The sequence below is a fragment of the Diabrotica virgifera genome, chromosome 10 (assembly GCF_917563875.1).
Source record: "Diabrotica virgifera virgifera chromosome 10, PGI_DIABVI_V3a".
NCBI classification, from domain to species: domain Eukaryota; kingdom Metazoa; phylum Arthropoda; class Insecta; order Coleoptera; family Chrysomelidae; genus Diabrotica; species Diabrotica virgifera.
In genome coordinates this window covers 143,527,547-143,543,634 of record NC_065452.1, presented here as the reverse complement: position 1 = coordinate 143,543,634, position 16,088 = coordinate 143,527,547, and the positions used below count along the sequence as shown (strand labels likewise).

Here is a 16,088-nt window from a genome sequence, read left to right as displayed (position 1 = left end):
CATGTTTTGTTATTATTTAAATGTGTATATAAACATTAACTCGGTGGAGAAAGATTGTTGTATTGAGTATTTAATTATTGTACTAGGTCGTTACTGTTATATGTAAACACGTTGTTATAGTTAGTCATTGATGGACTTGAATGTAAATATAATGTATCTGAACCAAGAAAGAGAGTTTTAATTAGTTTGGACCTAAAAGGCATTATACATCACACTATTTAATACATGGCGATCCTGCCAGGATTAGAGGAGAATCTTCTGTAAGGAACAAAGATGGCGGCACCAGATTGGAAACACCGACGGCGGAAAATGGACCAGACCAGGACAGGAAGAATGCAGAGAACCCAGTGAAAAAAGACACAAGTGATAAAATGTAAGTAAGAATGTCTATCTTTATTAAAAATGCTTCCCTCGTTTTTATATTTTTATTGAAAATTTAATATTTATCTTTGCTGATTTTTGAATAATTTATGAAGTATCGATTTTTTTCTTAAGAATATCTTTAAATTTTGAAATATGAAGTGATTTTTGAATTGAATATTTTTATCGAAGTTTATTATATGTGCTATTATTGAATTTTGAATTTTTATTGAATTTATTTGAAAAATCTCTATCCGATTTCAATTTTTAGTACGGTTATTTTTGAATATTTTATAGAATATCGAATTTTTTCTCTCGAATTTTGAGATATGAACTGATTTTGAATATTTTTATCTAACTTTTGCATATGCTATTTTTGAATTTTGAATTGAATTTGTATCGAATATGTATACTATTATTGAATTTTTATTAGCCATTTTGTTTTTATTATTGATATTTATTGATTCTATAGATACATTTTCATCGATTTTGTGTTAAATTTTGTATGAGATGAGCCTGAATTAATATTTTTTTTTGAGTGATAAATGATATTTTTTTTAATGAATAATGATTAGTGATGACATACGTTGATATAAGAGCTTAAGACAAACATTGCTATAAGCATAAGATTTATTTTTAACGAACCGACCTGATGCGTCGAGATAAGGAATTTGAAGAAGAACTATATAGATTAGAAGAAGAACTAACAATATTATAAGCTAAATATTATGAGGCAACTAGAGAAAATAAGAAACCCACTGCTCTTGTCAAATTAGGAAGGTACTAATGATTTATAGAAGCTTGAAAGCTTATTAGAGACCCACTCTGTGTTTTGAGAGTACCTATTTTATTCATGATTATTCGTGAATAAACAACGGCCTCAAAGCAAGGGATTGAGGTTGTGGAATTTGTAAAAGAATTTGATCTAGCCAACGATGTTATACCCACTTCTATCAAGGTAGATTGTAGAGGTTTCGTGGTTAGTATATTAGTATTGAGTATTATGACTGTTATATGGAATATGTAGAATAATTGGAACTTTTCTCTCGAGTAAAGCCACTTTGATTAGTCGAACGTAGGCATTGAGGGATAAGTAAAGGAAGTGATTATTATGATGTTATATTATGAAATGATATATTGATGATTAAATGACAAATGATTGTTATATGAAGATGAATTATGTGCACTGTAGAAGTGTTATATGTGGAGAAAAATGAAAAAATATATAGTGTAGTACCAGACAAGAAGAAGAAGAGAAAAAAAGAGAATTTTTAATAAAATATGTGGGAAAAAGGAAAGAAGAAACATAAAAAATGCCAAAATAAACAAGCAAAATTAAGAAGATACTAAGCAAATAAGTAGCTAATCATTGAATCTTTGTCTAAGAATTAAAGTTGTAATTTTTTTTCTAAAGTAACGTAAATTATAAATAACTTATTTTCAAATGTATATAATGAATTCAGGTTAAATTTTCGCGGAAAATGGAAGTGTTTGAATTAAGGATAGACAATATCTTACAATAAGTGTTAGTAGATAGTAAACAAAGGGACACAGAAAGTGAAATTTTTAGACATTCAGAAACATAGATTAAATATTTATTATAGGTACAAGAGAGATATTGAAAGTTTCATAGAGACATTTTAGAAGTTCTTAGAGAGATTAAATCTTTATTATAGGTACAAGAGAGTTATTAGAAGTTTTTTTAGAGACATATTAAAAGTTTTAGAGAGATTACATTTCTATTATAGGTACAATATTCTAAAGTTAGTAAGGTGTATATAAATAAATCAAAATAAGACTGAAATAATAAGATGAAATAGCAAAGTAACGTTAAATTATTTTTTTATACCATAATATATATATACTATTTAATAGAAGTTTAGGTAATATTTAGCTTAGCTTAGGAAGTATTAAAGTCGAGATTTTATCACAATTAAATTAGTTACGGCTTATAGGCACTAAAAGAATATTTAAAAGTTAGGATCAATTTCATTCACTGTGGACACTGTTTTGATGAAGTGAATTAGTGAACTTTTGTGTAAAATAGGAAAAAGAATATACATGTTTATCGAAAAATCGATTGATCTGAAATGTACCATGTTACAGTTAGTTAGGATAGTTAGGAAATTTAATTTTTGAAAATAGTATTAGGTAATCATAAACACTCTGTGAAAGGGAAAGAGGGATATACACTCAGATATTCTTCTTCTCTTCTTAGGACTTTCTTTTTTTTTAAAAAAACGGCGATGATAGACAATCAATCTTATTTTAAAAATATGTAATTTTAACAAAACGGGGAGGTGTGGTATTATAATATCACCCTGTACAAAATATGTTTAAAACTCATTCAAAGTCATTAATCCATGTAGTATCTGTTCTTGTATCAATAACCGCAAGTAACATTGAATTGTCATGTTTTGTTATTATTTAAATGTGTATATAAACATTAACTCGGTGGAGAAAGATTGTTGTACTGAGTATTTAATTATTGTACTAGGTCGTTACTGTTATATGTAAACACGTTGTTATAGTTAGTCATTGATGGACTTGAATGTAAATATAATGTATCTGAACCAAGAAAGAGAGTTTTAATTAGTTTGGACCTAAAAGGCATTATACATCACACTATTTAATACTTAATAAATCTTTGCTACATAGGACCTTTTTCATTTTCATAAAATTAGAACGTGCTTTCTCGATTCTGACTTTGATTTCTGCAGTGTAGTCATTATTTTCGGTTATAAGTGTTCCTAGGTAAGTGTACTTTTTTACTTTTTCGGTCTGCTGGCCCTCTACTATCAAGATTTCGTTAGTATTATGGTTGTTTTTACTAATTCTCATAAACTTCGTCTTTTTGATATTGAGTGAGAGTCCGTACTCCCTACTACACCTTATTATTTTACTCATGAGTATTTGCAGGTGTTGTAAACTATCGGCTATTATTACTGTATCATCTGCATATCTGATGTTGTTAACTAAGACTCCATTTACTCTTATGCCGACTGTTTCATCTTCCAGAGTTTCTCGCATTACCTCTTCAGAATAAGTGTTAAATAATAGAGGTGATAGTATGCAGCCTTGCCTGACTCCTCTCTTTATTTCCATTTCTTCAGATGTTTCTTTTTCAATTCCTACTATTGCTCGCTGATTGTAATAAAGATGTGTTATTAGTCTTAAATCTCTTTCATCTAGGTTTTTAGTTTTTAGAATTTCCATGAGTCGGTCATGTTTTACTTTATCAAACGCTTTATTGTAGTCTATAAAACAGACGTAAAGAGAACGGTTAACATCCAAACATCTCTGTGTCAGCACGTTGAAGGAGAATAATGCCTCTCTGGTGCCCATACCATTACGGAATTGAGTGTCACTAATATCCAGCTCCAGTTTAGAGTGTATTCTGGCGTGGATAATTTTCAGCAGAATTTTCAAGGTATGTGACATTAAGCTAATGGTTCGATAGTCACTGCATTCTTTGGCATTCACTTTTTTTGGCAAACACACAAATGCTGATGTCAACATTTCTCTAGGGATGACTCCCGTAGTGTAGATAGCGTTGAACAGTTCTACTATTATGTCCAGGTTTTTCTCGTTGACCAACTTTATCAGCTCGCTAGGTAATTCATCTGGACCAGCAGATTTATTGGTTTTCACAGAGTCTAGTGCCTGACTAACCTCTGATTTGGTTATCTCTGGGCCCACATCTCCGGTTTGGCTATCTACGGATGTACTAGCTTCTCTCTGGTCATGAAGTAGTTCCTCGATGTACTCTTTCCATCGTCGTAGTTTTCGTTCTGTCTCCATTATATTTCCGTTTTTGTCGAGCAATATACAGGGTGTCCCGGAAAATAGTGCGTTCCTTTAAGGTATGGATATAATAATATATAATTTAGAACAAAAAAGTCCTATACCATTTTTTTCTAAAGTTAACCGTTTCCAAAAATAAGTTAACATTGTTTTCCATATACCTGTATTTTAATGTTTGGAAATTTTAATAAACTGGCAACATCGTACGCACTACGTAATAATAACATGATAAGAACTCGTTTGTGATTGTGATTAACAGTATTTAAAATAATCCAACCTAATAGTAGGTAATACTTATGTATTTACTATTTGTTTACTATTTTGAAATGTATTGAAATACCTATTGCATAATTTTAAACGAATTACACATCTTTTAACATAAAAACACATCTTTTAACTCAACTAGTATTATGTATTTAGTAAGGTTTAAATAGGTTGAATGCTGAGTATTGCTGAGGGCTTTAACTGAATTACATAGTTTTAATAGTTTACAGTGGAACTTAAATACACCAGATAATGTCTCAGTAATTTGTTTACTTGTGAACTGAAATAACTAAGTTGTACTTACTTGAAAATAATTATTATACCGAATAGATATTTCAAGTAACCTTTCAAAAACACCATTCATAGGTAATAACATAATAGGTAACACACTCACTATTCGAAAACATTTTCGGCATTGACACTAAACAGGATTCTTTAAAACTATCTGTTTACTATCTGTCTTCTATCTATTTACATGGGACTGTCTATGCCTAAATTTGCGTACCGCACATAGTTGTCAGATTTAAATTTGCCTACCAAAATACATTTTAATTTTTTGGTCAAACGGTTGCATTTAGAAAAAAATGTTATAAGAGTTTTTTGTTCTACATGATGCCTTCTACCTATACCTTTAAGGAACGCACTATTTTCCGGGACACCCTGTATTTGAGGTTCTTCTATTTGCTATTCCTGCTAGTCCTTTGACTTTTTTATGTAGGTTGAAGTTGTCATATCTGTTTTGAAGTTCTTCTATTTCTTTACATTTTTCAGAGAAGTAGGTTTCTTTAGCCTCCCTAATTTTTCTTCTTATTTGGTTTTGAAGCTGTTTATAGCGGATCGTGTAGTGTAGCGGGTAGTATAGATGAATCTTGAAAAGCACTAAAAGTAAACAATACTTGAAAACCAGAGTTTACGATCAGTGTATCCTCCCTATACTCACGTATGGTTCGCAAACGTGGACACTCACCAAAGCCAATATGGATAAAATAGTAACGGCACAAAGAGCGATGGAAAGGTTAAGGCTCGGGGTGAGACTTATAGACAAAAATAACAAACAAACGGATTAGAAGCAAAACCAAAGTAAAAGACGCAGGAGAACATGTTGCCAAATTAAAATGGAGCTTCGCAGAACACAATGCCCTACTGAAGGATAAAAGATGGAATCACGAAATACAACAATGGAGGCCATGGTTAGGAAGGAGGAGCAGAGGAAGGCCACAAATGAGATGGCCTGATGACATAAAGAAGATTGGAGGAGGAGGACACAACTGGAAGCAAGTGGCGCAAAATAGAAAACACTGGATTGAATTGGGGGAGGCCTATGTCCAAAGTTGGATTACTTAAAGCTGGAGAAAAAGAAAAAGAACTTTACCTCTAATATGACAATATGATATGTAAACTTTCATGTATATACTTACAGTATGTTGCTGAGACCACCATGGAATCAACGGAAGATGACCGATCTACAACAACTGATCCAGGTTCAGGATAGCTATTGCAGTAAAAGGTTGGGTGTTCCAGCTTGACGCTGTTCATATTCGGATGGCCTTCGGAGAGTTCGTGCAAGATTGAAGCTGCAAAAAAATAGCTTTAATAAAAAACCGACAAATGTTAGATAATATTACATTTTGACAGTTTCCATAACTCTTTGGATGAAAATACGCCTGTGGCTAAGATAATGTCGTTACACACCACGCCATTGTATGGATTATGCGTATAGCCTGAAAGTATAAAAATAATTATAGATCAGTTTTTTGTAACACTTTAAGTATGCTGAAAACTGTTTAATACCATTAAATGAAATACTAAATATACAGAGTGTTTCATAAATAATTGGGATATTTTAACTGTAGATCCTCGGGCTCAAAATATTAAGATTTAGCCCAAATCAATTAAATAAAATGTGGCTTCTTACTGAGTTATAGGGTTGTTCTGAAGCTATTTAATTCTTACGATGTCGGGATAGTATCACGGGGTTTTTTCCTGGTTTTCCCTCGTGATTTACTATGGAATCTCTAACGCGAGAATTTTACTGTCACCATTGCATGTGGTTGTCTTTTTAAAGACAGATCATATGTTATGATTTTTTTTGTGACGGATATTCTTGAGTTGGGGTTGATATCATGTAATAGAATGAACTATCTTTCAGTAAAGTCGTCCCAGGAAAGCAACTCATACCTAAATATGGGCAATATCATTTTAAAGTCTTCTACTTTAAAATGTATAATACATATGTCTGAATTGCCGATATAAATGAGTCAGATTAAATAAATTATTAGAAGATTTTTTTTTACTAAGCAACAACATTTTTTTGTAATTCATTAATATTTTTTGTATTTTGACAACGACACCCGATTTGGGCGTCGAAACGTTAATAAAATAATTTTTTAGTAAAATTGTGGCTCATTTCCCATCAAAATTAGTTAATTGAGTTATAGGGTGTTTTATTAAAAAATTTAAAAACTATTTCTACCTACCCAGTAGTTTAAAATCATTTGACATATCCTTGTCATACTTGGTAGCAAGTGTAGGTACTGTACACCCTACTAAAATATGTTAAACAAACGTTTCTGGCTGCTACCCTTCCGAAATTCTACGCCACTGGCGGAATTGCTATGTTAGTTTAATTTTTCGATTCACTTTTTTGATACTTTCTATGTAAATAATATACTCTTTATTCGTACTGATAAAATTATTAGTTTTCGAGATATTTGAAGTTAAAAATGAAACGGCAAACATTTTTTTGATTAATATTCTTAGTCGAAGATAAATCACTGAACCTCCGAAAAAAAAGGACAAGACGGATCTTGACGGATCAAAGACTGATTTGAACAAAATGGCCGTCGCCAATAAATTTCGCGGTACAGATATCCTAAAGAAACTTTGTAAAGGTTGTAGCAAAAATGTAAAATCTGGTGTGTGTTGTGCTAAAGGACCAGGCAACACTCCTTATGGAAAAGTGGTCCCGGTCAAATTTGATGAAAGTTTGGTCAATGATACTCCTTGATGCGTAGATTAAAAAAGTTCGTGGCACCTGGGTCTGAATAACTACTATTCTCGAGTTATAGCTTTCTGAAGTTATTGGATTCGAGTGCTCGGTTTACGTTAAGTGCACTAATTTACGGTCAAGTGAACGAAAATATTTATTATTAGAAGAAGAGAAACTCTTCCTATATACTTGCGTGTTGTATATGAATTCGTGGTCAAAAATTGTTGGAAAACGAAGTTATAAGCAACTTCCGTTATAACCGGAAGTTGCAAAGAGATGAAAATATTTTTATTTAATAGATCATCCTTCAAAACCCCTTTATTCCAATTTTCATGATTCTGTTGCCTTTAGTTCTCGAGATATTTCTAATAGGCCAGTTATCTGCCTCACCCTATATAATTCAAAGCACCCGAAAAGCCAGGGGGTCACAGCCCCCCTGCCCATGGGTATGGGCGCCCATGGCCCAGAGTACGATTTAAGGACCAGAGAAGATGAGTTACGGGTTACGGGTTACGGGGAGTACGAAATTGGAAAACCAAGGCGGAGGATAGAATGGAATGGAAGCTGATTCTCGAACAGACCGAGGTCCACCAGGGGTTCTACAGCCAATGATGATGAGCTTTTTAATACAAAATATTATGGAGAATAATTCTGTAGGGTTATTTTTATAACAACTATAATATTCATACTTGGGTATGAATATAATAATATAGAAGAAATGGTCAATGGAGAAGGCTTCATAATCATGATTTTGCTAACTTTCCTGTTTTCGACTTAGACTACCTAAAATACCTTACGATTGGGATATATCAAATTAAACTGGCACCATCTTACATACAAGATAAAATAATAAGAGAAAATGACGAAGAGTTTCAAATTGATGAGAATATGGATAAACCGGGATTCATAAGAGTTCGAATATTTTCTAGGTTTCGGCAAGCTACAAAACACCAAGTATTCATTTCCTATACGATTGATGAAGATAATGATGAAGATGAGCCTGTAGAAGGACCGATTAACGGGTACTACTGTACCTGTCAATCTGGTGCGAGAACTGTAGGTACTTGTGCTCATATCACCAGTGTGTTATTGTTTTTAGGCTTTTCAAGACATCAACCCAATGTTAATTATCCTGATAGGTCGTTAGTCAACACTACGTATGATGCATCTAACCGAAATCAGCAACATACGAATAGTCGAAGATGATTTAAACCCGACTTTTCCACAGACAATTGTAATTAATATTTAACATTTACAAACTACCATTTACTTTGTTTTTTTTTTGTATTGAAATCAAGTCCATGTTCTCTACCTGTCTTATATCTGATATCCGTGACGAGTTTCATGTCAACTAATGTATTTTTTTATGTTTCAACAATTTTTTCTTTAATTATTCTGGAACATGTTACGAGTGGAATTACCCCCATCCCCCCTAGATCCGCCACTGTTCAGTAGTTTTCTAAAGATAAGGCGGAACTGTAGTTTTGCTGGTATTCCATAACTGAGAATCATTCATGAAAACATGATAATGCTTATATCGATCTAGCAGCACCTTTTATGAGACAATAAAACCTGATGATTCAAGACTAACTGTTAAGTCTTCACATGAAAATCTTGTAAAACAGACTCAAATTAATAATACAACGGATCAAAATGCTCCATCATCGTCAAGTAAAAATCAACATAAGGAGGATTGGGAAACTCAAAGAAAAAGGGGCTTCTTAAAAAATAAACGACCAGCACCCATTCAAGGCAAAAGAAATGGAACTTTAAGGGCCGGTTGTTCGAACGCTAATCAACAATGATCATTATCAAATATTTAATTACTGTCACCAACTGTCAATGTCAACTTTGTTTGGGTTGCTGAAAACATAATTGATTACAATTATGAAATTACTTAATTAATTATGTTAATAATTGTTATGTTAATTGATTAACTAATCACATAATTATAATCAATTACGTTTTCAGCAACCCAATAAAAGTTGACATTGGCAGTTTTGGTGACAGTAATTAAATATTTGATAGTGATCATTGTTGATTAGCGTTCGAACAACCGGCCCTCAATCTTACAATTGCCCCCAGTGTGTCTAGTTTTAGTTGGATTTTCTTGTCGGATCTCACTGAGGATTCAACAGCAAAGTATGTGCAAACATACATGCAAGAAAATGGGGTTCAAAACAGTACCACAGAAAAGTTGCGCACAAAAAAAAGTTCATTAGCTCTTTTAAAATTGGAGTAACACAAGAGAGCGTGTCTACAGTCCTAACTCCTGATTTTTGGCCAGTCGGTCTTTATGTTAGTGAATTTTTAAACCTGAAGAATCTAGCACCTCAATAGATAGGTTAAATAGTCAACTTGAAAAAAATGCTTCTGACCAGGTGTGTATAGTGCACCAAAACCTTCAATCGATAGGAACAAGTCATGATGCTCTTCAAGAATTTGTATACGATGAAAAAAATGTTCTTGCTATGTGTGTGAGCGAACATTGGAAAACAATCGATCAATTATTGTCCGCATATAATTTGGTGGGATAATCACTGGCATCAGCATTTTGCAAAGAAAATGGATATGGAGGCACAGCTATTTATTTAAGGAATGGTATAGAGTACGTACATAGAAGTGACATAACCATATTTGGCGATGAAGAATGTTTTGAGTGTTCTGCCGTAGAACTATCATTTTATAAAAAAATGTCATAATCAATCATATGTATATACAGAACAAGCACAAAACCTGTTCATGACTGTTTAGTAAAACTTGAGTCGGTTCTAAATATACGGCTGAATGAGCACTGCACATATTTTATTGCTGGAGAGTTTAATTTAGATATAATGAATGTTAAGGACAGTAATGCTAAAGATTTCAGTGAATTGTTGCAGTCTTTTAATTTTGATCCTTCTATTTTAGAATGTACACATGTAAGTAGGACTTCTCAAAATTTTATTGACAATATTTATACTAATATAAACATTTTTAATGCAGAGATGGTAGGCACTCATATGTCTGACCATACTGCCCAGAAGGTGTCCTTTACTTTGCAAATAAGTCCAAAACTCAAAAAAGTTAAAAAAAGAATTTTTTCAATTACAAATAAAAATAACTTCAATTCTGTGCTTTTTAGTCAAAAATGGGACTCGGTGTTTTTACCCCTAAATCACTGGTAAATGAGCAATGGGATGCTTTTGTCGGCATTGTTGGGTCTACCTTTGATTATTGCTTTCCTATAGTCCTATATTTCAGCAAAAATGTACGGCAAAAAAATTCTAAAACCTAATCAGCTGGTTGCTGCATGTAAGAATGAGCTAGACATCCTTCTAGTGCCTAGTAGGTCTGACAAGGTCTATAGTGAGGCTTACAAAACACAGAAGCAGGCATACAATCGTCTCCTGAGCGATGCAAGGAGTCCTCATTATGAAGAACGTATAAATAACAGTGAAAGCAAATCAAAATGTGTTTGGCAGATTTTTAGGGAAATTAATGGTACAGTTACAGAATATGTCGATCAAACTTCGAATATTAGTGGTAAGCCTGAGGATATTTGTAATAACTTTACCAAATTTGTACTTCATGCAGATCCTAATTTAATAAAAACTCAACCTCAAGCCACTTTTTCTTGCAGTATTCCATATAACAACAAATCTTTTTTTCTTATACCAGTAACTATTTCTGAAATTCTTAATATCATATTAAAGCTAAAAAATAAAAAAAGTGCAGGTTATGATGGGATCTCAGCGAATCTGTTGAAACATTGTGCAGAAGAGATTGCAGAACCATTGTGCCACATTATTAATAACTCTTTTAAGTATGGTATTTTCCCTAACCAACTAAAGTTAGCCCTAGTGAAATCTTTACACAAAAAGGGAGATAAAACCAAATTGGAAAATTATAGACCCATCAGTTTACTACCGACATTTTCAAAAATTTTCGAAATAGCAATGTGCACAAGACTTATAACGTTTTTCAATAATGACCACCTAATTGCTGAGTCACAACATGGGTATCTCAAGGGAAGATCTGTTGAAACAGCTACATACGAATTCGTGGATAAGATTTTGAATGGATGGGAGAACGGGGAGATTTCCTTGGGAATGTTCCTGGACTTATCAAAAGCGATTGACAGCATAGATCATCATATTTTGATCGACAAAATAGAAAGATATGGAAACCGTTGCCCTGCTCGGGACTGGATAAGAGATTACCTCACCGACAGACGACAAAAAGTTATTATAACTCGAGAAGGACAACAGTTTTCTTCAGAAGAAGGGAATTTACAACTTGGTATTGCTCAGGGCAGTGTCATGTGACCACTTCTTTTTGTTTTCTACATTAACAATCTTGGTAGCGAAATACTGAGCAGTGAGTCTCACCTTGTAAATTTTGCAGATGATGCAAACTTATTAACATTAGCATCAACGTTTGAAGATCTTCTGAGTATTTCTTCAGATCACTTAAAAACAACTCATAATTGGTTCTTAAAAAATAAATTGGTTTTAGACACCGAGTAGACTAACTGTGTTTGTTTTCACACAAAGCAAAATAATGAGATAATTTCAGAGGAGATTGAGTTGGATGATCAAACTGTTGTATTATCAACAAATACAAAATTCTTGGGTATTTACATAGATCAACATCTGAGATGGTCAGAGCATCTGGGTATTGTTCGCAAAAGAATCAACACTGCATGTTATTCATTACGAGCAATGTCGAAGTATTTGAATTTACAACACCTTTAGACAGTTTATTTTGCAAACATCTACTCAATGCTCAGATATGGTATTATTTTCTGGGGCGGAGGAACTGATGTTGATAGAGTATTCATTGCTCAGAAGAGAGCAATGAGAACAATGCTCAAGATAAAAGCTCGAAGGACCTGTAGGGGAAAATTTAAGGAGTTAGGATTATTAACGGTGGCAGGGCTTTATATATATATATATATATATATATATATATATATATATATATATATATATATATATATATATATATATATATATATATATATATATATATATATATGAGTGTTTACTGTTCCTGTTCAAGAATAGGGATAGGTTTACACATTCTGAGCCAAAACACAGAATACCCACTAGGTATGTAGGGCTCAATTTCCCTATACATAGGCTAGTCGCAACAGAGAGAGGACCTACATAATCGTTTATAAAATTGTTTAACAAATTACCTGTTAGAATTAAATTGCAACAGAATTTTAATATACTTAGAACTGAAATAAAAAGCATTTTATTGGATTTAGAACCATATTCTGTGTATGAGTTGTTAAATCACACATTTTAACTTTTAACTCATAGTAGTTGTAATTGTAATTTTGTATGTATATTAGACACCTATTATTCAATTGTGGCAATTTGCTATAAGTGTGTTGTTTACAATTTTTTTAATAAAAGATATTTTGAATTTGAATTTGAATTTGAATCTTAATAATTATTTTTGCATTCGATTCGTGAATGCTCCAGGAAACTTTGTGGCCCCTAGCCATCAAATAATATTGAAAAATTGCATACAAAAAATGCATTCTTAAAGTGCATCTCAAGCAGACAATAAAAAAAAGAACTCGTCAATTATCGGCGGAAATGAGTTCAATTATGTTACTCGGGGTTTTGGGGTCGCTGAAAACGAATATGACGTCGTAAGTGATCTCCGGAGTACCTGGTGCCCAGGGTACCTACTGTTTACCTCGTCTTGTGAAGTTTTCGGCAAAAAAATTATTAAAAAATTAGTCGAAAATCAATACTTGGGGGGTTTTTGGGGTCGCTAATGACATGTATGACATCGGAAGTGATCTCCGGAATACCTGGTGCCCAGGGTACCTACTGTTTACCTCGTCTTCTGGAGTTTTCGGCAAATTCATTAAAAAATTAGTCAAAAATCATTATTCGGTGGTTTTTGGGTCGCTGACGAAGACTATGACATCGGAAGTGATCACCGGAGTACCTGGTGCCCAGAGTACCTACTGTTTATCTCGTGACTAATGATTTTTGACTAATTTTTTAATAAATTTGCCGAAAACTCCCGAAGACGAGGAAAACAGTAGGTACCTTGGGTACCAGGTACTCCGGAGATCACTTCCGATGTCATATTCGTCGTCAGCTACCCAAAAACCCTCGAGTAATGATTTTTGACTAATTTTTTAATGAATTTTCCGAAAATTCCAGAGAACGAGGTAAACAGTAGGTACCCTGGGGACCAGGTACTCCAGAGATCACTTCCGATGTCATATTCGTCGTCAGCTAACCCAAAAACCCCCGAGTAATGATTTGTGGCTAATTTTTTAATGAATTTGCCGAAAACTCCACAAGACGAGTTAAACAGTAGGTACCCTGGGCACCAGGTACTCCGGAGATCACTTACGACATCATATTCGTTTTCAGCGACTCCAAAAACTCCCGAGTAACAAAATTGATTGCCGCCGATAATTATTGACGAGTTCTGAATTTTTTTTATTGTCACAAAGTTTCCTGGCGCTTTCACGAATCGAATGCACAAAGAATTACTAAGATCCGTCTTATCGTTTTTTTTCCGAGGTAAAGTCGATTTTAGTGCTTTGTTGCTTCGCCTATATGCCCATTCCGTTTTAACTTCAAATATATCTAAAACTAATGATTTTATCCTCACGAATGAAGAGTACATGATTTAGATAGAAAGTATTGGATAATCTAAAAATTGCACTAAAATAGCAATTTCGTCAGTGGCGTAGAATTTGTGAAGGGTCAACCATTCACTTTCCCCTGTCGTACGCATCTGGTAGTAGCCAAAAACGATTATTTTAACATAATTTATTTTTATTCTTATCTTATTAATATCTATATGTAGTATCAATATCTTATTTATATTGACTGGTATTTTGTAAATCCTTTTCGAGCGATTTCTATTCGGACCTTTATCTCCTCATCTTGATCTAACTGTGAGTTTATATTATTTGCTCCAAAGGTATTTATACTTGTCGACCCTGTCTAACGGTTTACCTCCAATGCCAGATGTATGTTGTCAACAGGGGTTTTCGAGATCACCATGTATTTGGTTTTATCTACAGTCGGAAAATGAAAGAATACCCATGAACGATCATATCAAGCACATATTTTGGATTTGCTGTCTTTTTCTATAAATAACAAACGAGAGAGATAGATTATTAAGTGTTGTCTACAAAGCAAAAACGTTATCCAAGACATACGCAGATGAAATAATACCCATGAACGATCATATCAAGCACATATTTTGGATTTGCTGTCTTTTTCTATAAATAACAAACGAGAGAGATAGATTATTAAGTGTTGTCTACAAAGCAAAAACGTTATCCAAGACATACGCAGATGAAAGAATACCCATGAACGATCATATCAAGCATATATTTTGGATTTGCTGTCTTTTTCTATAAATAACAAACGAGAGAGATAGATTATTAAGTGTTGTCTACAAAGCAAAAACGTTATCCAAGACATACGCAGTTACATATTTATAATTGACAGAGTGAGACGGCGATACAATTGTTGAACGTAGTTATATTAATTTAGTAGAAAATTTAAACTCACACTTGACTATTTCTGTACTTCTAATGTAATTCTTAGAAAAACATTCAACATGAGTAGAGATAATGATTGTATAAACTACTATTCGAGTAATTGTGCTGGTCAACTATAATCTGACTGATTCGATTTCTGTCACTTTGACAGTGAAACTGGGTTAGGTTCGGTAGAGTTTATAAATTTTAATAATCAGTCGTATTTACTTGAATAAATTTTTATTTTATTTATTTTGATATTAGATATATTGTATTTTTTGTTTGGTAAGTATTTATTTAATTAAAATACGTCAATAAAATTTGTAAGTAATCACCTGTCAATATGTTAAAACTTCTGTCTATGAGTTCGCCAAACGTGTACATATTACTCTGACTTTTCAATCATAGTGTATGAAATTACAGTTTAGTATATTTTTACGAATGTACATTTATTTGCAGATAATGTCTGGAAAATGATCTGGATACCTAATGATCTGAATTCATTAAGTTTACTTTCATTTTAATCACTTACTTAATGCAGCTGACATAAACGACATTTTTTAAATTCCTGTTACTATTTACGTCCACTGACAACTTTAACATGGAGAAATTCATAATACTATATTTGCTTACTCATTATTTTTGTATAATTAATCTATATCAAATAATTAATTACGGTAGTAATAGTAACATTTATCACCAATAAATATATATTATCAGAAAAAGAATAACATCACAAAATTTTTTTGACACATTCTTACGTAGCGAAAAATCGTACGGTGGGGTAGTAGTCACATCCGTTTATTTTCAGTATTAACCATGTATTAACTTAGTTTATATAGACTTTGTTTTGACTAGAAATTTTTGATTTGATTCGTATGCATATCATCGATGACGCATGGGTATTCTTTCATTTTTCCGACTGTATATTCATTGATAGTCCCATCTTTTTGCTTTCTCTGTTAATGATCTCTAGGAGAATTTGTAAATCGTCTATATTATCTGCTATTATTGCGGTATCGTTTGCAAACGGCAAATCTTATGTTATTATTGGGAGTACACATGAAATAATTGTGGCGACAGCATGCATCCCTGTCTGACTCCCCTTTGAATTTTTACTTGGTTTGTCTCACTATACCTTCCACCCTTACGACC

At 32.9% G+C, this 16,088-nt stretch overlaps 1 protein-coding gene across 4 annotated transcripts in view; it reads right to left on the bottom strand.

The window, feature by feature from the left end:
* LOC114340735 (nuclear factor 1 X-type) overlaps nucleotides 1-16,088 on the bottom strand; it is a 123,685-nt gene that overhangs the window by 23,439 nt on the left and 84,158 nt on the right. For 3 of the 4 annotated variants that reach the window (XM_050663181.1, XM_050663182.1, XM_050663179.1), the window contains exons 5-6: nucleotides 6,054-6,149; nucleotides 5,847-6,002 (exon numbers count right to left, since the gene is read on the bottom strand). In XM_050663181.1, coding sequence (XP_050519138.1) covers nucleotides 5,847-6,002; nucleotides 6,054-6,149 — 252 coding nt within the window. The remainder of the gene's footprint in view (nucleotides 1-5,846; nucleotides 6,003-6,053; nucleotides 6,150-16,088) is intronic. The other variant, XM_050663180.1, reaches the window with a different exon arrangement.